The following is a 23771-nucleotide window of genomic DNA, read 5'->3' on the forward strand; positions in this document are numbered from 1 at the left end:
CGTAAGAGGGCGACTAACGTGGTCGGGTGGTCAGGTTCGCTGACTTGGTTGAAACATGTCATCGTATCCCAATTGGGTGGATCGATGCTCATGACATCAATCACTTTATTGTCTGGTCCAGACTCGATTATTTACAGACCGCCGTCATGTAGCTGGAATATTGCTGAGTGCGGCGGTAAACTAACAAACAAACAAACCTTGTTCTAATGAACATGTCAACAGCAACTGACACTACTATATGATGGTTTCAGAGTTGCTCCTCTTACATATTTATACAGTTGTGTTCTTTAGGCATTCTAGAATCCGATGATCGTCAGTTCGAAATTCAGATTCCCCCTGCTTCTCCTTGGTTTGTCAGCTCCATATCTGTGCTCGTTGATCCGTAATGAAGAAATCGTGAGAATTTGTTGATTCTACCGGACTCAATATATTTGATGGATTTCTCTGACTTAAACCATGTCATGGTTGATATATATTTTCTGTATCATTTTGCATAATGACCTATAGTTGCGTCAGTTTTAAGTTAGCGTCTACACCTTGTATAATCAGAGAGTCATTGTTGTGACATGCTAAAACCCTCGAAATGAGTGAGTGAGGTTTTACGCCGTTTTAGCAATATTCCAGCAATATCACGACTGGGAACACAAGAAAATTGACTTCACACATTGTACCCATGTGGGTAAACGAACCCGGGTCTTCGGCGTGACGACCAAACGATTTAACCACAAGGCTACCCCACCAACCCCTTAATAAGAAGACACTATTGATGCAAAAAACTACCAACAAACATTTGAGCCAATTATATAAATATTACAAGGGCGTATACGTACAAGACAAATTAAATTGACTGCGATGTTAGGGCGTAGCCATGAACTAGAAATGAATTGATATGAATGATGTCGTTTCTGATTGGGCATGTTTTAACAGAAAATGAACTATTGTATAAAAAGGCTTGAACACAATCGTTAAACAGTCTGGTTTGGGAAACACCGTCAGGTAAGTCTAAGAAGTGCTGGCTATACCTGTATGATGTCCTATATTTCTTTACATAATGAGACAAGTTGATAATGTTGATATACTGACGGGCAAAAGAAAATATACACCTAACTTTGATGACAGCTAAAAATTAAACAAACAAGAAATGGTTATTCGATAATAATGTATTTGATACGGGTATCACAGTTGTGTTATAAACTGTTTTCAGCCCAGTAACGTTTTGATAAGCATTTCGCCTTGTGTGTTTATGGGACATATCTGGCAAACATTTATATGTTGATCGTAAATATTTTTATATTCCAAAAGGGAATAAACCTCTCGGGTACATTTTCGAAGATATTCAGCTGATACGCGAAAATCACAAAGAGATACCTTTCTTACGAACGTTCTGTATTCCACTGATGTCTTTGGCTTGCTTCAGAATGACTGGGGATTATAACATTTTATTATGCAATACAGTTCATTTAGTTGAACTCCGTAGTCTCGAATGTATTGAAATCTCGAAGTTAAGCATCCGCTACAAATGAACTTCATAATGAGCTTCGACAGTTGATGCCGACCGTTCTATCTGCAGTAGACGTACTCGAGCGCCATGCTTGCTCTGATTGTGAGTGTGGCGACAGTAACCCTGTTCCTAGGAGGGGAGCCATGTAATGCTTCATGACAGCTAATTCCGACTGTTCTATCTGCTGTAGACCTAAGGGACGCCATGCTAGCTCTGATTGTAATCCTGGCGACAGTAGACCTGGTTCTGGGTGTGGAGCCATGTAATGCGACATGACAGCTAATTCCGACTGTTCTATCTGCTGTAGACCTAAGGGACGCCATGCTAGCTCTGGTTGTGAGTGTGGCGACAGTAGCCCTGGTTCTGGGTGTGGAGCCACGTAATGCTTCATGGCAGCTAATTCCGACTGTTCTATCTGCTGGAGACCTACAGGACGCCATGCTAGCTCTTGTTGTAATCCTGCCGACAGTAGCCCTGTTTCTGGGAGGGGAGCCACGTAATGCTACATGACAGTTAATTCCGACTGTTCTATATGCAGTAGACCTACAGGACGTCATGCTAGCTCTTGTTGTAATCCTGGCCGTAGCCCTGTTTCTGGGAGGGGAGCCACGTAATGCGACATGACAGCTAATTCCGACTGTTCTATCTGCTGGAGACCTACAGGACGCCATGCTAGCTCTTGTTGTAATCCTGCCGACAGTAGCCCTGTTTCTGGGAGGGGAGCCACGTAATGCTACATGACAGTTAATTCCGACCGTTCTATCTGCAGTAGACGTACTCGAGCGCCATGCTAGCTCTGGTTGTGAGTGTGGCGACACTAGCCCTGGTTCTGGGTGTGGAGCCATGTAATGCGACATGACAGCTAATTCCGACTGTTCTATCTGCAGTAGACCTACAGGAAGTCATGCTAGCTCTGGTTGTAATCCTGGCCGTAGCCCTGTTTCTGGGAGGGGAGCCACGTAATGCGACATGACAGCTAATTCCGACTGTTCTATCTGCTGTAGACCTACGGGACGCAATGCTAGCTCTGGTTGTGAGTGTGGCGACAGTAGCCCTGGTTCTGGGTGTGGAGCCATGTCATGCTACATGACAGCTAATTCCGACTGTTCTATCTGCTGTAGACCTACGGGACGCCATGCTAGCTCTGGTTGTTACCCTGGCGACAGTAGACCTGGTTCTGGGAGGGGAGCCACGTAATGCAGCTGAACTAAGAGCCAAGTACTACATGACAGACAAAGACTGGCTCGTATGTGAGAGTCGGGCGTATGAACGCATGCTCATTGAAGAATCGGAAGCGCGTGATTATTACAAATCTGGTAAGTATTTTGCCTAATCATTTACATTTACATGTATACATTTACATTTTATACCAACATTCAACTCTAAACCCAGTTCAACCAAGTTTTACAGTGTACATGATGGGAAAAATCATGACGTAAACCATTTTACGATTGAAACATAATTTCTCTTAGACTTTCATTTTACATGTCATGGTTGATATATATTTTCTTTATCATTCTGTATAATGACCTATAGTTGCGTCAGCTTTACTTGTTTAAGAAGCACGTTCAGTGTGACGTGTGAATCATGGATCAGCGTCAACTGCAAGAACAGTAGCATCATTATGGTTTCACTTGAAATGTAATATGTTTTTTAATGTTAATTAGTTCCACAGCTAAACATGTCCTTAGTTGAAATCGCCCAGTGTTATCACGTCCAGATAACGGTGGAGGAACGTTTAACCCAAGTGAACAAGCAGAACATTATTAGAAGTTTGCAGGAAATTTTAAAATTACAAAATAATGTACAGTGAAAACTCGTTAAATATGAAACTTATATATGCATTATGCACCCTACTTGTTTCGAACTACACGTAATTCGATAAGTGTACTTCGAGTCAACAATGTATTCCTGTACTGAGGGACATGGTTAGAGTTGAATACAGTGAGTGAGTATGGTTTTACGCCGCTTTTAGCAATATTACAGCAATATCACGACGGGGTACACCAGAAATGGCCTTCACACATTGTACCCATGTGGGGAATCGAAACCCGGTACTTCGAGCCAACGCTTTATCCACAAGACTACCTCATCGACCCGAAAATTTAATATATTCTGACATCTTAGTTCGTTTCGTGTTAGTGACAGGATAGTTTTAAGATGTCAGCACCTGGCGCTTGCTAGCCTGGCGCTTTTGACTGCTTGCCCACTCCGCCCTAATCTGGAGTGCCCCAAAATCAACGCCCCTTTTAAAAAAACATGCGTAGTATCCACATCGTGTCTAAATCGAGATCGTTCTTTCATGTTTTTAATCTATTTTTTCGGATAGTCTAAATCAGACAATGAAGCAGCAATGTTCCTGTGTTTGCTGTAGGTGTGGATGATTTGGTAGCGGGGTCGACCACCGCACAGCACCGACAGGTCACAGCTACTCTGGGGAACAGCATCAAGATGGCGGAGCATCATCGCATTTTCACTCTCTCTGTCGATGAAGCCGTGAAACTGTAAGCCAATAAGATATTTATAACAGCAATATTTCAGTTATGTTATTATCCATTTCTATTTACAATATAGGCGGATCAAAAGACAACGCAGGGTGCCCCTACCCTCCCACCCTTTTCCTTCAGCAACCCATGCTTGTCTTAAGAGACGACTAACGGGATCGGTGCTTGTCATCGTATCCAAACTGCGAGGATCGATGCTCATGATGTCAATCACTGGAAATTCTGGTCCGGATTCGAATATTTACAGACCGCCGTCATATAGCTGGAATATTGCTGAGAGCGGTGTTTAGCAGCAAACAAACAAACCAAGTTTGAAACAATCTAAACATTTCCTTGGAAGCGTTATATGCAATACGGTAAAGGATGATGGCTCTCCGGATTGTGATCACATGATATTGCCCTTCTTTTCCAAGAAGCTATATACGCGTTCGCTAAATAAAATATGTTAATTCTAAAAACATTACCCTTAATCCTTTGGAACATATTTAAAATATAACGCGTTGTGTTCAGTAAACATACCAACTGTGCATTCAATATAGAGTTGTCGGGGCGGTCGTGTAGCCTAGTGGTTAAAGCGTTCGCTCGTCACGCTGAAGACCCGGGTTCGATTCCCGACATGGGTACAATGTGTGAAGCCCATTTCTGGTGTCCCCCGCCGTGATATTGCTGGAATATTGCTAAAAGCGGCGTAAAACCATACTCACTCACTGTAGAGTTGTCATCTGTCGATTTGATAGCATTTCGAAATTCATGGTAGAACTTATTTTATTTCCCAATGTAGTTTATTTGTTTTATTCCGCTGTCTGGGTCTATTCCAAAATTGTCACGTTTCATTTCTGTCACGTTATTTGCTTCAGTCGTTCTGTTCCCGACAAGGATGTACGTGATCTGTTGCTTAGCGGGTTCGGACCCCATCTGGACTGTGGGAACAATTCAGTGTGTTGTGAGAACACATACCCATTCAGAACGGCTAATGGACGATGTAACAACCTCCTCAACCCAAACTGGGGCGAGTCCTTCATCCCCTTCCGGAGATTCATGGAGCCGCGGTACGGCGATGGTAAGCGCACCTTCTGAATTGAAGGTTGGTTTGTTTGTTGTTTAACGCCGCACTCAGCAATATTCCAGCTATATGACGGCGGTCTGTAAATAATCGAGCCTGGACCAGACAATCCAGGATTGACATAATGAAAATCGATCCACGCAATTGGGATCGATAACATGCATCAACCAAATCAGCGAGCCTGACCACCCGATCCCGTTAGTCGTCTTTTACGAAATGAAGGTAAGGGGCCATTACATCATTAGCAGGACAAACTTAATATTATCAGGCGATTGACAGCTGTGTGCTGTTTGTTTGTTTTCACACAGCAATATTCCAGCTATATGACAGCGGTCTGTAGATATTCGAGTCTCGGCCAGACAATCCAGTGATAGATATCATGTGCATCAATCCACGCAATTGGGATGCGATGACATGCATCAACAAACTCAGCGAGCCTGAGCACCCGATCCTGTTAGTCGCCTCTCACGACAAGCAGGGGTTGCTGAAGACTTGTTCTAACCCGGATCTTCACGGGTGGTCTGACAGCTGTGCATTTGTTGTATAGGTTTATGAAAGAGACCATTCGAATTTCTGTCCGTTTCGTGAATCAGTATCGCCAAACCCCGCATTGTTCTTACTGACGAGCCAACTGTTACGGGTATGGCCTCTAACTTAAAATACATCCCTTTTTCAAACTTAAAATACATCCCTACTTTTAGTCTGTGACAAAACTTTCTTTTGTGTAAAGTATCTGAAAAAATATTAGAACTCTATTAGTAGTGTGTATTTATACTGTGTGAGTGTTTATACTTTTGGTGATGCAAGTGGAATGTTCTCTGCAACTTGTTTACATGCACCAAGCTCCGTCGTTTATTGTTCTCCACAATGAATGGTACAAGGGTCTTTGCAACTTCGTGGGGTACTGAATGGATATTTGATCAATTGCTTGCACGTTTTGAAAACATCCTGACGAGGATTGGTAGACATCTAGAGCCCAGAGCAAGAAACGTATGTTAATCCCTTTCTTTGTTTTTCTCAAAAAACGTTTATCTACTTTACATTTGCGTGAGTAAGTTGGGTTTAACGCCGCTTTTAACAGTATTCCACTTATATCGCGGCGTGTCAGCTTAATGTGGGAGGAAAGCCCGAAGTGATGCAGGTCTCAAACGTTTACCACTTCCGTGAAAGCCACGAGCACGGTATGGTGCTGACAAACCTAGAAACATAATCGGGGCGACCCGGGATTCGAACCCACAATTAAAGGTTTCTGGCGTGCCCAAGGGACGCATCTCTGCACAGCGAATCGCGGCGCCTTTGACGACTGGGCCACCCGTGCCCCCCTATCATTTGAGAAAGCAGCGGATAGACCAATGGGTTTTTAAACGGATGGTATGAGAATCACACACACACACTCTCTCTGACCTCAGTTAGAGTTTGTATGACATCCTGTCTTTTTCCAGGCATTGCGTCCCCGCGAACCATGTCCACGGACGGTGTTAGTGAACTGCCCAGTGCCCGTCTGGTCAGTACCACGATACACGAGGCCTCGACCCCGGCCACACTCAGTGACAACTTCACGCTCATGCTAATGACCTGGGGTCAGTTCCTTGACCACGACGTCACCCTCACGCCCGTGCAGCTGGGTAAGTCGGGGGAAACTGCTAAGTACTAACACCCGCTTGTCATACAGTCGTTAATCATACAATGGAGCAGAGATTTCTTATGACTATTGAATTGATTTTTGTCACTTTTATTGTCTAGTCTCCCTAGGCAAGAAAGATGGCGTCGTCGTCATGTGAATGCGGGCTGATCAACTCTGACCTTTGTTTACGATTTAGTAAAAGCCATCAATATTTGATACCTTTCAAAATCATTAACCAAGCGATTTTCCTGGATAAAGTGCTTGATCTGTCTAGTAGGGGGGCTATTGACATATTGAAATCATTATCATGATTATCGACCTGGTATCTGTATCAAGCCAATGGTAGACATATTTACATGTTTACATGTTTACCTTTCCCCTACCTAATGCTGACCACTCGAAGTTGATCTACCTACAAGGAACTAAACTGTCAGGCAAAAGAAAGTATACACTTGACAAAAGGATTTCACCAAAAAATAACAAATGTTGTCAAAACGTTACTCGGATGAAAAAAGTCTAAAACACAACTATGATACCCGTATCAAATACATCACCATCGAATAAACTTTTTGTTTGTCTCATATTTAGCCTCCAGCAGGCATGGGTGTATATTTTCTTTTGCCCGGCAGGTTATCTAATGTTAAAATATGGTTCAATATGATTCAGGGGCGGTGGGGTAGCCGATGACCCGGGTACAATGTGTGAAGCCCATTTCTGGTGTCCCCAGCTGTGATATCGCTGGTATATTGCTAAAAGCGGCGTAAAACAATTCTCACTCACTCAATATGATTCATATTTTAATTATTAAACCTTATATTTATGACCGAATGTCAAGTCTTGATATATACCGTGTTGTGGTGTATGTTCATCGGGAAATGGATAAGTGAAATGTATCGCAACATCGACCACTCGGTCAGCCGTAGTGTCCCCACACTGTAGCCACCCATGTAACAACCATCCGCTGTCTTACAGGAGCCTACGGTAGCGGCGTCAGTTGCTGTGCATCACCCAGGGTGGCGTTCAAACAAGCAAGATTGAGTGCAAGGTAAGGCGTCAGTTGTTGTGCATCACCCAGGGTGGCGTTCAAACAAGCAAGACTGAGTGCAAGGTAAGGCGTCAGTTGTTGTGCATCACCCAGTGTGGCGTTCAAACAAGCAAGACTGAGTGCAAGGTAAGGCGTCAGTTGTTGTGCATCACCCAGGGCGGCGTTCAAACAAGCAAGACTGAGTGCAAGGTAAGGCGTCAGTTGTTGGGCATCACCCAGGGTGGCGTTCAAACAAGCAAGACTGAGTGCAAGGTAAGGCGTCAGTTGCTGTGCATCACCCAGGGTGGCGTTCAAACAAGCAAGACTGAGTGCAAGGTAAGGCGTCAGTTGTTGTGCATCACCCAGGGCGGCGTTCAAACAAGCAAGACTGAGTGCAAGGTAAGGCGTCAGTTGTTGTGCATCACCCAGGGTGGCGTTCAAACAAGCAAGACTGAGTGCAAGGTAAGGCGTCAGTTGTTGTGCATCACCCAGGGCGGCGTTCAACAAGCAAGACTGAGTGCAAGGTAAGGCGTCAGTTGTTGTGCATCACCCAGGGCGACGTTTAAACAAGCAAGACTGAGTGCAAGGTAAGGCGTCAGTTGTTGTGCATCACCCAGGGTGGCGTTCAAACAAGCAAGACTGAGTGCAAGATAAGGCGTCAGTTGCTGTGCATCACCCAGGGTGGCGTTCAAACAAGCAAGACTGAGTGCAAGGTAAGGCGTCAGTTGCTGTGCATCACCCAGGGCGGCGTTCAAACAAGCAAGACTGAGTGCAAGGTAAGGCGTCAGTTGTTGTGCATCACCCAGGGTGGCGTTCAAACAAGCAAGACTGAGTGCAAGGTAAGGCGTCAGTTGTTGTGCATCACCCAGGGCGGCGTTCAAACAAGCAAGACTGAGTGCAAGGTAAGGCGTCAGTTGTTGTGCATCACCCAGGGCGGCGTTCAAACAAGCAAGACTGAGTGCAAGGTAAGGCGTCAGTTGCTGTGCATCACCCAGGGTGGCGTTCAAACAAGCAAGACTGAGTGCAAGGTAAGGCGTCAGTTGTTGTGTATCACCCAGGGTGGCGTTCAAACAAGCAAGACTGAGTGCAAGGTAAGGCGTCAGTTGTTGGGCATCACCCAGGGTGGCGTTCAAACAAGCAAGACTGAGTGCAAGGTAAGGCGTCAGTTGTTGTGCATCACCCAGGGTGGCGTTCAAACAAGCAAGACTGAGTGCAAGGTAAGGCGTCAGTTGCTGTGCATCACCCAGGGTGACGTTCAAACAAGCAAGACTGAGTGCAAGGTAAGGCGTCAGTTGTTGTGCATCACCCAGGGCGGCGTTCAAACAAGCAAGACTGAGTGCAAGGTAAGGCGTCAGTTGCTGTGCATCACCCAGGGTGGCGTTCAAACAAGCAAGACTGAGTGCAAGGTAAGGCGTCAGTTGCTGTGCATCACCCAGGGTGGCGTTCAAACAAGCAAGACTGAGTGCAAGGTAAGGGCTGAGTTTTGTTTACGCCGCTCTGAACAGTATTCAAGTTATATCGCGGCGTGTCACCTTAATGTGGGAGGAAAGCCCGAAGTGATGCAGGCCTTGGGTGTTTACCACTTTTGTGAAACCCATGGTAAGGCTATGGTGAGGAGGAAACAAAATAATCAGGCCTGACCGAATTTCGAACTTGCAGAAATCGGTTTCTGGCATGCCTAAGATCGCAACTCTGCACTGTGAACGAGGACGACGCTAATAAACAAACTGAGAAAACAAGATGAAACTTATCCCGATTTGGAAAGTAAATATCTTTGACGTTTGTTTTTTGTTGACATATATTACTAAACGTAATAAAATGTAATATACAACTGTGATGTTTGTATTAAATAATAGATGATGTTCGGGATTGTCAATTATAATTAGTTACGAATTGTGTGATCAGGTTTTCAATTCATTGAAGTAAATTTTTAAAGTCAAAGCAGAATAATTAAAGTTAGGAAGGACCCCTTTGCTTTCTTTGGGAACTATTTGGTAATACAGTACAAAAAGGAAGCGAATAGGGGGTGAGAGATGGGGGAAGATGTTTTCATCCCTAAATTTAACATCGACAAGCATCAACAAAATCTCATCAGAATTGGCGCAATATCCAGTTAGTTCGTAAAAAAACCCCGCATTTTTGCCTGAAAGGATGACCCAAAGGATTTCCCTAGTGTTTTCAAGAATTAATTATGCTTGTGGCTATGGACTGTAGTAATCCTTTGCATTATAACGGTATTATAACGGTAACAGCATACGGTATTATAACGGTAACAGCATTATAACGGTATTATTAAGCTAACAGCATACGGTATTATAACGGTAACAGCATTATAACGTTATTGTAACAGTTACGGTAAAAGCACTTATACGGTATTATAACGGAAACTGCATCATAACGGTATTATAAAGGTAACAGCATCATAACGGTATAATAATGGTAACTGTATCATAACTGTATTATAACGGTAACAGCATGTTAACGGTATTATAACGGCAACAACATTAATAGGGTATTATAACGGAAACTGCATTAAAACGGTTTTATAACGATAACAGCATTAATACGGTATTATAACGGAAACTGCTTTATAACGGTGACAGCATCATAACGGTATCATAACTGTAACAACATTATTACGGTATTATGACGGTAACAACATTATTACGGCATTGTGACGGTTACAACATTACAACAGTATATTGTCCCCCTCTCTACCCGCCAGACCCCAGTGTTTTCCGATCATGATCCCCCATGGCGACCCGTCATTCAACAACAGCTGCATGGACTTCGTCAGATCCGTACAGGTGGAAAATGCCAACTGTCAAGCAGGTACATGAGGGCTGAGGTGGTACAGGGGATTGAGCGTGTCACGTACAGGTGGAAAATGCCAACTGTCAAGCAGGTACATCAGGGCTGAGGTGGTACAGGGGATTGAGCGTGTCACGTACAGGTGGAAAATGCCAACTGTCAAGCAGGTACATGAGGGCTGAGGTGGTACAGGGGATTGAGCGTGTCACGTACAGGTGGAAAATGCCAACTGTCAAGCAGGTACATCAGGGCTGAGGTGGTACAGGGGATTGAGCGTGTCACGTACAGGTGGAAAATGCCAACTGTCAAGCAGGTACATGAGGGCTGAGGTGGTACAGGGGATTGAGCGTGTCACGTACAGGTGGAAAATGCCAACTGTCAAGCAGGTACATGAGGGCTGAGGTGGTACAGGGGATTGAGCGTGTCACGTACAGGTGGAAAATGCCAACTGTCAAGCAGGTACATGAGGGCTGAGGTGGTACAGGGGATTGAGCGTGTCACGTACAGGTGGAAAATGCCAACTGTCAAGCAGGTACATGAGGGCTGAGGTGGTACAGGGGATTGAGCGTGTCACGTACAGGTGGAAAATGCCAACTGTCAAGCAGGTACATGAGGGCTGAGGTGGTACAGGGGATTGAGCGTGTCACGTACAGGTGGAAAATGCCAACTGTCAAGCAGGTACATGAGGGCTGAGGTGGTACAGGGGATTGAGCGTGTCGCGTACAGGTGGAAAATGCCAACTGTCAAGCAGGTACATGAGGGCTGAGGTGGTACAGGGGATTGAGCGTTCGCTCGTCACAGTGACGATGTGTCACGTACAGGGAAAGAGGTTCCTGGTGTTCACACCTGGTTATATGTTATCCTCGCTGACATTCTCACTTACGTAACTCCTTCGTGTGTTGTCATAGATATCTGTATAACAGTTAAGATCTTGTTGCTCTCGCTGTTTCGTCAACAGATTCGTAACGGTACTTTCAAATCATCACATAACCTCTGATAACAAATTCATCAGTTTGTCCACCGTATCCATTGTCGTAAGTGTGCATCCCGTTAAGATCTAGGCATGACGATCCATGTTGTAAGTAGTGACTAACGGGATCGGGTGGTCAGGCTCCCTGACTTGGTTGATGTATATCATCGCATTCCATTTGCGTAGATCGATGCGCATCATGTCTGTCACTGGATTGTCTGGTCCGAGTTGATTATTTAAAGACTTTATTTACAGTTTTTCTTGATATCCTAAAATATTGTCAATTTTGAACATGCTAGTTCTGTTCAAGTATTGTCTTTGATCCATTTTGCGAGGTTGTTGCAGACATGTTTTACAATTTCACACTCAAAGAGAATGTACATTAAGGTTGGTTTTTCTCGTTTACAAACATTGCTATCTCTCGTCTCAGCACCGGTTGAGCAGCTAAACCAGCTGACGGCGTACCTCGACGCCTCACAAGTGTACGGCTCCACCCAACAGCAACAGAACAGTCTCAGGACGTTTCAGAAAGGTAGGGACATCACTGTCACCGTGACATCATGATCATGAACCATGCTGCACTGTGTTAAGGATTGGAGAAAACACGCTCACGAGGTTCTGGTAGACAGAGCATCCCCAGGGCATGCTCTGTCTACCAAAACCGAGGGAAAGTGTTTTTCCATACTTATAAACCGTTTAAATTGATTAAATGTTATAACGAGCATCTATAAATGAGGCGCTTCATTATAGCGCTTCCTTGAAGACGTGATATCATAGCTTGCACGTGAAATTCGCTGACTTGCCAGGCGGTCAAGAGCACTTGGATGTGTCAACAACAAAACACAACTAAAATACTTACTTTTAAATGAAAGTGAAATCTTCGGTCTCTAAATGTTTGTGTTGCAATATTCCACTTCTTTTAAACTTTTCAAAACGAAAATTCGCAAATTTAAAAGGTGTCTTTTGCTTTACAAGATTTACGACTTGAAACAATCCAACTGTTACATAGAGGTAGTTGTGACCTAACGGCTAGCAGTTACTTCACGTGCAAATTGTGCAGCATTGATAAGCACTTGTTTAAAAGCACGTGTTTTGAAACCTCGCTGTCCTTTCACCAGAGACTCTGAAGTGGAAAGATGAGCGACGACGACTTTCATTTTGTTACCCAGTCTTCATTCACTGTACACATGACTTTCAATTTTAATTGAATTAAAATTTTGAATTGCTACTTGTAGTCATTTTTTAAGTTACTTGGTTAAATCTGGGATTTGAGGTTTTACATTCAAAGTAAAACCTCCAGAACGAAAATAAAACCTCATAATAGGTGGATCGAATGTTTTCTCGGGTTTCCTCGAGTTCGAGACAACTGAGATTCACTGTGTACGTATGTAAATTCAAATGTCAACGCCAGAGAGAATTCAGTCTCGATTATCCGTCGAAACAGATTCCAGCTGTCGTAAAAGGCAAAAGAGTAGTGTAAAATATTTCATTGGATCACTGGAAATCAGTGATGACACCAGGTGTTCGCTAAGTTCACCCGGATACATAGCCTGCTTCAGATCAAGACACTTTCGTGTCTCCGGTCGTATATATGTTTGTTTGTTTGTTTGTTGGTTTAATGCCGCACTCAGAAATGCTCCAGCTATATGACGGAGGTCTATAAATAATCGACTCTGGACCAGACAATCCAATGATTGACTTCATGAGCATCCATCCACGCAATTGGGATACGATGACATGCATCAACCAAGTCAGCGAGCCTGACCACCCGATCCCGTTAGTCGCCTCTTACTACAAACATAGTCGCCTTTTACGGCAAGCATGGGTTGCCGAAGACCTATTCTACCCCGGATCTTCACGGGTCCGGTCGTATACGTGCACATTATGGTATACTGGCCCCTTGGAGATACCTGGTACGAACTGGTCCCAACCGATCTATGCTGGTTGAAAAATTCGACTTGAACTCTGTGACTAGGTTGATTGCGTCGTCCCCGTGGAACATTGTTCATAATATCAATCACTGATTTTCCGGTCTCGACTCGATTATTTACAGGCCGCCGTCATATAACAGGAATATTGATGAGTGCTGAGTCACACAACACACACACACACACACACACACACACACACACACACACACACACACACACACACACACACACACACACACACACACACTCACACACACACACACTCACACACACAAATAGATATAATACGTCATCGCCAGTCCACTGAGCTAAAATACAACAGACTGGGAAAAATGCATTGATCACTTCAAATTAGTGATGACGGGTTCGCTAAAAGGCAAGCACCGGTAGCACCCGCCACTCACACAATTTGCATAACAAAAATAAGTGTTTGTTTGTTTGTTTGTTTGTTTCGCTTGTAAATAGATACCCCTGTTGTTTCGCGTTGCTGTGACCTACAGAGTTGTGTATACGTTCAGTTCACTGGAAACTGTCATGTCTGTTCTCTAGGACTGCTGCGAACGTACACCTCCACCACAGGTAGAACCCTCCTGCCCAAACAATCGGCCACAGATGCTCCTAACTGTGTGACCAACTCTGGGAATGCGTTTTGTTTCCAGGCAGGTGAGGAATACATTGTGACATTCAGTTCCATAATCCATGTTCTCAGTTTTGTATTGTTGCGTTAGGGCCCCAATACGGTATATTAGCCGACTGAATTAAGCACAGGGGGATTTCAGTGTGTGAGATGAGTTGGCATGGGGCTCAACGGCGCGCGCACGTGTCTGTCTGTATGTCTGTGTCTGTCTGTCTGTCTGCTTGTACTAGTCCGGACTAATGCTGGTTTCATAGTGCTAGCCCATGTCGCAGTTTAACATGAATACCCTACTCAGACACAGCATACTGACACCGAGCCGACCAATTTTACCACCCTAATCGAAGCGCCGGGCAGGGAAACAAGAAGTACCATCTTTCAACGTTTATATGGTATGATGTGGTCTGGGATCGAACACCGACCTTCCGCTCTCAGGTTAGACGCTCTATCCACTAGACCACGTAGGCTGGGACTCCAGTGTGTGATCAGCTGGCCAAATGTGTGGCTCCAAGTCCCGATGGCGTGGGGTTAACCACTGGAATGTCTATCTTTATTTTCAGATTGCCATGATATAGCTGGGCTGACTGTATGAGATTTGTTTTAGCGACCAACACTTCCACAAATTTAACTGTTTTCAAATTACAATGATTTTACACAATCAAACATCACCTGAATTTTTTTCATTGCATTTCAAATTTTGAGCCCGCGAATCCAGTAACTAAGCAAAAGCCATCTGGAGTTATTAGGGTTCCACTTAGGTTATGTAAATGCTTATTGACAGTGGAGTTCAGATAGATTAAATATACAGTATATAAACAGTGTTCAGTATACATAATTGCATGTTTGCCGCCGGAGCAGCACAAGGACCGGCTGTCGGGACTGCCCTCTGTGGTCGCTTTTGTTATCACTGCCAACCCAAAATACTTCGTACTAAATTATGGAAGAAACAATGTATCTCAAGAATCTCGCAAAGTAGAGGGACGACGTTGCCATAATAGAAATTCGCTTCTGCAAGTATCAGTAAGGGGGAGTAACTCTAGCCACATCCGGTTACCCTGCTTTGTCATGTCAGAATATATTTGTTTTTAATTTTCCCTACAGAACTGAATTGTTTGGGCGAAAATTCGTAAACAACTAACAAATTCCTAACTATATGTCACGGACGTATTTTGTTATTATGTGTTGATGTTCCCGTGAAGATCCGGATAGGTCTCCAGCAACCCATGCTTGTCGTAAGAGGCGACTAACGGATCGGGTGGTCAGGCTCACTGACTTGGTCATTGTATCCCGATTGTGTGGATCGATGCTCATGATGTGAATCACTGGATTGTCTGGTCCAGACTCGATTATTTACAGACCGCCGTCATAAAGCTGGAATATTGCTGAGTGCGGCGTTAAACAACAAACAAACAAACAAACCTCACAACACAAAGACCAGCACTGATTGATATATACACAGTAAAAAAAGTGTTGCACCCCCACATTAATACGTTTGATACATCACAACATTTAAAACGCCCGACTCTGGTTTTAATGGTAGGTATTCCTTGGGGATCTGATGTTAAATGTGTAATGTTTTCGGAGGGAAGATGATCACCAAAACGTAGCAATCAGCACGTGAATTGCATGGTGCATGACATTTGCAGATTGCAGTATCTTCTTAAGCTCAACATCGCCTATAAAAGATGTTCTCTGACAGCCCAGTTTATTGTAACCCACAATGCCGGGTAGACGATTGTCAGAAGCAGTCAAGTGGCAGATTATTGGCCTTCATGGAGCAGGTCTTTCGTTCAAGGAGATTGGCAGAAGAACCGGACATCACTACTCAACAATAAGCCGTTTGGTCAGAAAACACGCACAAACTAATGATGTAAGGAATCGCAGACCCTCTGGCAGACCACGTAAGACCACAGTTAGAGATGACAGAGCGTTGTTGAGGGTGGTAAGGCGTCATCCATTTGCTACAAGCACAACCTTGAAACGTCTTTGGCTTCCTCGTCAACAGTTCAGTACCCAGACCGTGAGAAATCGTCTTAAAGCTGCAGGGTTGAAGTCCAGAAGGGTTATCAAGCGACCTAAACTCACAGACAACCACAAACGACTACGTCTAGCCTGGTGTAGACTGAGACAGAACTGGAACTTGAGGTCCTGGAGAAGAGTCCACTGGTCGGACGAAAGCAGGTTCCTTCTGCATGTTGTGGATGGCAGAGTGAGAGTATGGAGGCGTCCTGGAACAGCTTATACTGCAAGAAACATCATGCCAACTGTACCATATGGAGGTGGATCTGTTATGGTCTGGGGATGCTTCTCATTTGATTGTAAGCTTGATTTAGTGACCATACGAGGCAACTTGACAGGGGAGCGCTACATCCAAGAGGTGCTGAATCCAGTTGTGGTGCCCCATTTTGACAATCATCCACTGGCCACTAGACCGATATTCATGGATGACAATGCCAGACCACATCGTTCACGAGCTGTGACCCAGGTTATCCACAACAATGCTCTGACGCAGATTCCATGGCCAGCAATGAGTCCAGATATGAGTCCTCTGGAACATGTATGGGACATTTTGGGACGCCTGATTTATCGTCGGGACCCTCCTCCACAGAACTTGCGTGAATTGGAAGCAGCATTACACGAGGAGTGGCAGCAGCGATTCCAACGTCTGGTGAGGAGTATGAGACGAAGACTTCAAGCTGTGATCCAAGTGATTGGTGGAAGTTCTCGATATTGACTTACTGTGTTCGTCAAATCTCCATATGACATTCTTACCCTATTGGATGAATTTGGTCACTAAAAATTATTGAGATGTCACCATACTTAATGCGTCTTCGTTGTTCGTTCATTTTTCGTAAAAGTTCAGCATGAGATTATTACATGCCATAAGGTCATGGCATACCCCATTTAAGTTCATTGTATAGACAATACACTGGTTTGTTGGTATACACGAAATCCTGGTTATAATATTAATTCGGTTATCTTTACACCCTTTCAAAACACCCCTCCATGAAAAAGTATAGAGGGTGCAACACTTTTTTTACTGTGTATATGTGTGCAGGTGACGAACGAGTGAACGAGAACCCAGCCCTCACGAGCATGCAGACGGTGTTCTTGCGGTTTCACAACCTCGTGGCTACGGATCTGAAAAGGTTGAACTGCCACTGGGGAGATGAGAAACTGTTCCAAGAGACGAGGAGGATTATCGGGGCTAGCATCCAGGTTTGTGCTTTTCTGCATTGGAGTGTGACAGGTAGTGATGAGGCGTGCTATCAGTTACAGGCCCTTTTAAATTTCTTTGTTCGTTGTTAAACGCCGCACTCAGCAGTATTCCGGCTACATGACGGCGGTCTGTAAATAAGTAATCGAGTCTGGACCAAACAATCCAGAATTAACATCATAAGCATCGATCAACGCAATTGGGATACGATGACATGCATCAACCAATTCAGTAAGTCTGACCACCCGATCCGGTTAGTCGCCTCTTACAACAAGCATAGTCGCCTTTTACGGCAAGCATGGGTTGCTGAAGACCTATTCTAACCCGGCTTTTCACGGGTCTTCTATTACATAATAGGTGCAGTCACGAATGTCCAGAATTTGTAGCTGTTGAATGTCTTGTATGGGGGAGTTGTCCGTTCTTGAATCCAGAAAGCAGCAGTCTTGGAAGCAGGCAGAAATGTCGGCGCTTTCAGAGAGTTATCGCGTCCGCACTGGACAAGTAGATAAGATCGTAGAAGGCCTCGAATCGTCCTCGTCTCTCTCTTATATAAATACAGCTAGTATTCTAGGAACTTCTTGAACAAAGTCTATCCCAGTGTCGATACGCAAAGGTGCAGAACTCATAAGTACGCTGGTTGTCGTAAACCGTCAGTAAAAAATATATCTGGATACAACGGTAATTGACATTTTACGTGCGCTTCAATCTGCTGCCTCTAACAATCATAAAACTATAACCTTGCCACATATACTGCTACCAACAGCCGCGTAAAACCCAACCCTAATGATCTTGCTTTTGTTAAAAGTATTCAGTTTGTCTTCATTTATTGTTTTGTAAAATGCCTTCATGAAAATAACTTGTCCTGGAGAGGTATTAACAAAAGCCTTCTTTGCTTTTTTAACGATCCAGATTCATTTGAATAAAAATATGTTTGAATGTAATGACATTTCAGGTCATCACATATACCGAATACCTTCCTATTCTGCTGGGCCCTACAATAATGACTCAGTACGGTCTAACGTCCACGACGTCGGGTTACGCCAACGTGTACAATCCTGCCGTTGACGCCAGCATTCGCAACGCCTTCTCCACTGCCGCCTTCAGGGTCGGTCACACAATGGTCAACGACTTCCTTGGCAATGCCGATGCGAGTGGCGTGGATGCTGGAAACACCGTCCTCAGTACCAGCTTCGGGAACACTGACATCCTCCTGAACCAGCCTGGCCGGACCGTGGGCAGCTTCTGTCGGGGTCTTGCACGTGACAGCACCCAGCTGGTTGACCGCTTCATGACCTCCCAGTTGACCAACAACCTGTTCCCTGACGACGCGGGGAACAAACTGGACCTGGCGTCCCTGAACGTCCAAAGAGGTCGGGACCACGGCCTGGCGGGATACGGGTACTGGAGGAGGTTCTGTGGGCTGTCGCAAGTAACCAACATCATGGCAATCACAGAGATACCATACGACGTGCGCCTCAAACTGGCCTCTATCTACTCGTGAGTAAAAACCTGTGTGACCCACCAGGAGAACAGGAACCTCATGGGTGGTACGTTACAATTGTGCTGTGACGTCATAAAGACGTTTGACGTCATCTTATTTCAGTAAAACTCGCCATGTTTGCGAACTGTACAAAAAATATCTTATTTCTCGCTCGTTAGTTCGTAGTGTAATATGAAAAATACTTCAAAACCTTTAAGCATAAATGTCTACTTTCAATTAATCAGATGTATCTAAAGACTGCTATTATTACATAAACAGTTACAATGAGTCCAAATGTTTGATGCCATGAATCGACCTAAGATACTGCAGTTTTAAAATATAATGAGAAGTAAAAATGTGATTTTCACTCATAAGGTCCCTTATCTCATGGGGGGTCACATTCAGTCCTCGCCGCGTGAACTAGAATCACGAAATATCGCGATGATTACTTATAATATGAAAACAAGCCATTCCGCCGATAAGCAATATTGCTTACAGTAATGGCAAAACTTGCAGGGTGCGCTTTTCAAGAAACATCCATTTTGCTAGCGATAAACATCACCGAGTTTTCATCACGTGGTTACAATCCGGGTAGGACGCGTCAGTCAGGTGACTGAGAGGGGTTACGTTGAGCAGGGAACTTGGTCAATAGCGCATTAAATACTACATCTGCACGGGTTTTTTTCTTTCATTTCCTGCTGGTAATGTACGTACGCTCCACACACGGCTAAATATAGCCTAAATATAGTCAGGGACCTGAAAGGACCCGTGAAGATCCGGGGTAGAATAGGTCTCCAGCATCCCATGCTTGCCGTAAAAGGCGAATATGCTTGTCGTAAGAGGCGACTATCGGGATCGGGTTGTCAGGCTCGCTGACCTGGTTGATGCATGTCATCATATCCCAACTGCGTGGATCCAATCACTGGATTGTCTGGTCCACATTCGATTACTTACAGACCGCCGCCATATAGCTGGAATGTTGCTGAGTGCAGCGTTAAACCACCAACCAATATTTATGGAGGTACAATATGCATACACGTAAAACCCGCGTGCAATTACGCGCACTGTATGTGCACACCGGTTTTACGTGTACACCTCCATGATCGCAAAAACATTTTGAAGTCAATCATTAATATTATAAATAAAAACGCCAAAATTAAATTCACAGACTGCCTATTTATTCATTAACTGTTCGAAATCAATGACATTGTTCAGGGCAATAATAAAAAAAAGCCCCCCATTCTATTTCCAGCCAATCAGGAAACAGAAGTCCTTTAGTGGGCCTAGTTCATTTCGATATGAACATGAACGCAAATATCTCTTGATTAGCCAATCAAATGAAATGGAATCACTTGTAATGTATCCATATCAAGATATATCTGACGGTGATGTTTTACAGGTCTCCCAATGACATCGACCTGTTCACGGCAGCCATGTCGGAGACCCCTGTTTCTGGCGGGCTGGTGGGCCCCACACTTGCATGTTTACTAGGACGACAGTTCCAAGCTCTCAAAACTGGAGACAGGTTTTGGTTTGAGGAGGACAACGACTACGTCAGGTTCACCCCAGGTACTGCATTTCTGCTTGTTTGTTTGCTTGTTTGTTTGCTTGTTTGTTGTTTAACGACCCACTCAGCAACATTCCAGCTGTATGACGTCGGTCTTTAAATAATCGAATCTGGACCAGACATGATGAGCCTCGATCCACGCAATTGGGATACGATAACATGCATCAACCATGTCAGCGAGCCTGACCACCCGATCCCGTTAGTCGCCTCTTACGACAAGCATGGTCACCTTTTATGGCAAGAATGGGTTGCTGAAGACCTATTCTACCCTGGATCTTTACGGGTCGCATTTCTATACGAGTTCGAGGTCTATGTAGTACCAAGCGGAAAACGCTAAGCAATGATTATTCAGTCCTTTGCTCGGCACGCCGCAATCTTAGCCCTTGTAGGTCATCTCGGGAAACGTTTGAAAGAATCCATGTTGGAATTATTTGCACGTCACTGTCGAACGACGCATGAGGCAAGTAAAGGGCAGGGTGGTCAGTCTCGGTGACTTGGTTGATTGTGTACCCCGACGTCGTGGAACAGCGCTCATAGTGTCAATCACTGGATATTCTGGTCCAGATTCGATTAGTTACAGGCCGCCGTCATACAGTTGAAATGGTGTGCGGCGTTAATAAGAAAACAACACACGAGAGCTACACAACACATGAAACGTTTACAATTGTTTCACGTGAAAGTATACTGAAGTAACAATACCTGCTTACGTTCAGCTTAACCTGTTTTCAAAAACGGCCCCATCATGTTGTAGGAACTATATGAGGAGGGATTTGGCGGTATGCGGCTTGCAGTTACGACATGTAATATCAATAACCCTGGGGGGGGGGGGGGGGGGGGGCACGGGTGGCCCAGTCGTCTAAGGCGCCGCGATTCGCTGTGCAGAGTTGCGTCCCTTGGGCCAGCAACCTATGATTGTGGGTTCGAATCCCGGTTTGCCCCAATTATGTTTCTAGGTTTACCAGCACCATACCTGTGCTCGTGGGTTTCACCGAAGTGGTAAACGTCTGAGACCTGCATCACTTCGGGCTTTCCTCCCACATTTAGCTGACACGCCGTGATATAACTGGAATACTGTTAAAAGCGGCGTAAAACCCAACTCACTCACTCACTCACTCAATAACCCCGGTTTCATGTTGTTAGCGGATGAATCAGCCGAATGGAAACGAGACACGTACAAATAGAAGCGACGAAACCCTTTCAATAATCATGGGTTTAACGTCGCGTCCAAGATTATTGCACTTATATAACGACGTGCATGCACGTGTGTGTGGCTGCTTGTACTAGTCCGGACTGATGCCGATAAATAGTGCTAGCACACTGATATACCATGCCGCAGTTTGACTTGAATACCCCATTCAGACACAGTATACTGACTCCGAGCCGACCAGTCCTTGTTTTAGCCTCCTAATGCCGAGTGTTAGACAGGGTAACAACAAGTACCTCAATTAACTTATTTTGGTATGACGCGGCAGGTGATCGAACCCCGGACCTTCTGCTCTCCGGGCGGACGCTCTACCACTAGACCACGGAGGCGGGCGATTACAGCAGAGTCTGTTGTACAATTACGACTATGTCATGAGCATGTGTTTATAAAATGTGAGTGCAATTGTACATTTAGTTAGCAGGATGAATGAGTCTTCACTTGATGTATGGTGAGTTGTCTTATGTCATACATATATTTTCCTATTGTCTTCCATGGTGGCTAACCTCTCCAGCCCAACTGGGGGAGATACGGAAGGTCTCTTTGTCACTTGTCATTTGCCATGGCACCAACACAGAGCAACTTCAGGCCCAGGCTTTCATAAAGAGGTACTTGCTCATCCGTTATCCTTTCGAGGTAGAGATTTGTCAACATTGAGTGAACGTGAAGTATTTTCCTTAATGAACTTTGACAGACATTATGTTCGTGCCAGAGGCACGTGGTAACATGCAACTTTGTTGAACCAAACCTTTTGTGAGGTGAGGTGAGGTGAGGTGAGGTGAGGTAGGGTTCATCATACCTCCATGTCAGAATGATGAGATCTGATTGGTCCATATGATCTTGATACAATACTGTGAATCCCGCCTCGTAGGGGAATACATTTCTCAGTGGGGGAATATATCTCTTATAAATAAAACCCCATGTACCCCGAGTGATCCTGCTACAACTGATATAAACGTCGCGTACAAGATTATTGCACTTATATAGCGACGCGCATGCATGCACGTTTGTATGTGGCTGCTTGTACTAGTCCATCTTCCCGAGGCAAGAGAGTTAACTAACTATAAAAGTCCAGTTTCCACCCTTGCCCAAATAGGCTGGTATTACGGAGTTACATTTTGGCTGGACTAACGAGTCTGTGCATAGTCCAATCAAAATCGCGCAACGAAATCGAAATCCGGTTCGCAAACTGTCGTGCTGATTTCGGTCGAATGCTGGATTTGCAAAGCATGTGCATCACCAACTCGTTGTCAACAGATATTTTCCCAATCTTTTCATGACTTTAATCAAGGTGCTCCCGTGATTTGTTGCACTTTGCAATGTAAGACCCGTTTTATCACACTATAGATCTTGATTATGGTGCAAACTAAATATTCATATCAAATCCTGTATATTGCATTTTGAACTGAACCATGCGTCTGAACATTAATTCACCTCTTAATAATTTTCCTTCCAGTTCAACATTGGTGGACTGCGATAGTATTCCCACACTCAGCCTGGAGCACTGGCGGGAGGCTGACGGCAGCTGGTCAAGCTGGACACAGTGGTCACCCTGTCTGAACAATATCCGCACCAAGACCAGAACCTGCTCGCCCTGCTTTGCAGGATGTGACGGACTGAATGCCCACAGCGAGGCTTGTGGGGATTCCTGCAACTGGAATACATGGGGTACGTGGGGTACCTGTATCAACGGTTCTGAAGAACGAAGCAGAACGTGCAAATGCTCGGGCAATTTTACGCAATGGAAAACTTGTCCAAAGTCGACATTTTAAATTGGTAACCATTCTGTTTTGGCGTGTATCTTGGTGCTATACCATTTACCAAATAACGAAATAATATACGCCAAAGATAACCACTCTTGGGCTTCAATTATAGTAAGGTTCAAATGAAAGCATATTAAAAAATAATTGATCTAAATTCAATATACAATCATATAGAATAAACTGTGTGCATTAAGGGTAAAATACAAATTGTTTGTAGAGATTCACTTGAAAACGAGTGATCTCCAGGACATTTCTAGATGGTATTTCATAATTGTGTGGTTGATATCGTATAAAACAGAACTTATTTCGAAAGTTTCTTCAGAATAAACTTAGTACTGTGAAGTAAATGTGTTTTGCCTTTGTTTAGATTTGGTATACGATGGGTGTATAACGACTTGTCGTCGATGTATTTATCCACGAGGCGAAGTTAGATTTGTTTGTAAGTTGTTTAACGCCGCACTCCTCACAGTATTCTAGTACA

General features: G+C 44.4%; 1 protein-coding gene across 1 annotated transcript; it reads left to right on the top strand.

The window, feature by feature from the left end:
* Positions 1-980: 980 nt before the first annotated feature.
* Positions 981-23632, top strand: LOC124147212 (peroxidase-like). Its single transcript, XM_048381510.1, has 15 exons — positions 981-996; positions 1809-1861; positions 2676-2817; positions 3876-4005; positions 4863-5065; positions 6511-6693; positions 7665-7737; positions 10442-10548; positions 11928-12029; positions 13978-14091; positions 17121-17281; positions 18232-18776; positions 20159-20328; positions 22042-22135; positions 22984-23632. Exons 2-15 carry the CDS (start codon positions 1823-1825, stop codon positions 23297-23299), a joined length of 2379 nt encoding a protein of 792 aa, XP_048237467.1. The 5' UTR covers positions 981-996; positions 1809-1822; the 3' UTR covers positions 23300-23632.
* Positions 23633-23771: the final 139 nt, after the last annotated feature.

This window comes from Haliotis rufescens, unplaced genomic scaffold (genome assembly GCF_023055435.1).
Source record: "Haliotis rufescens isolate VD_foot unplaced genomic scaffold, xgHalRufe1.0.p SCAF_39, whole genome shotgun sequence".
Taxonomy (NCBI): domain Eukaryota; kingdom Metazoa; phylum Mollusca; class Gastropoda; order Lepetellida; family Haliotidae; genus Haliotis; species Haliotis rufescens.

Bases quoted from the DNA above. Each gene is read 5' to 3' on its own strand.
- LOC124147212 (XM_048381510.1), top strand. From the start codon at position 1,823: ATGCTAGCTCTGGTTGTGAGTGTGGCGACAGTAGCCCTG. The intron at 10,549-11,927 runs GTACATGAGGGC...CTCTCGTCTCAG, and splicing joins AAATGCCAACTGTCAAGCAG to CACCGGTTGAGCAGCTAAAC. The intron at 17,282-18,231 runs GTTTGTGCTTTT...ATGACATTTCAG, and splicing joins TTATCGGGGCTAGCATCCAG to GTCATCACATATACCGAATA.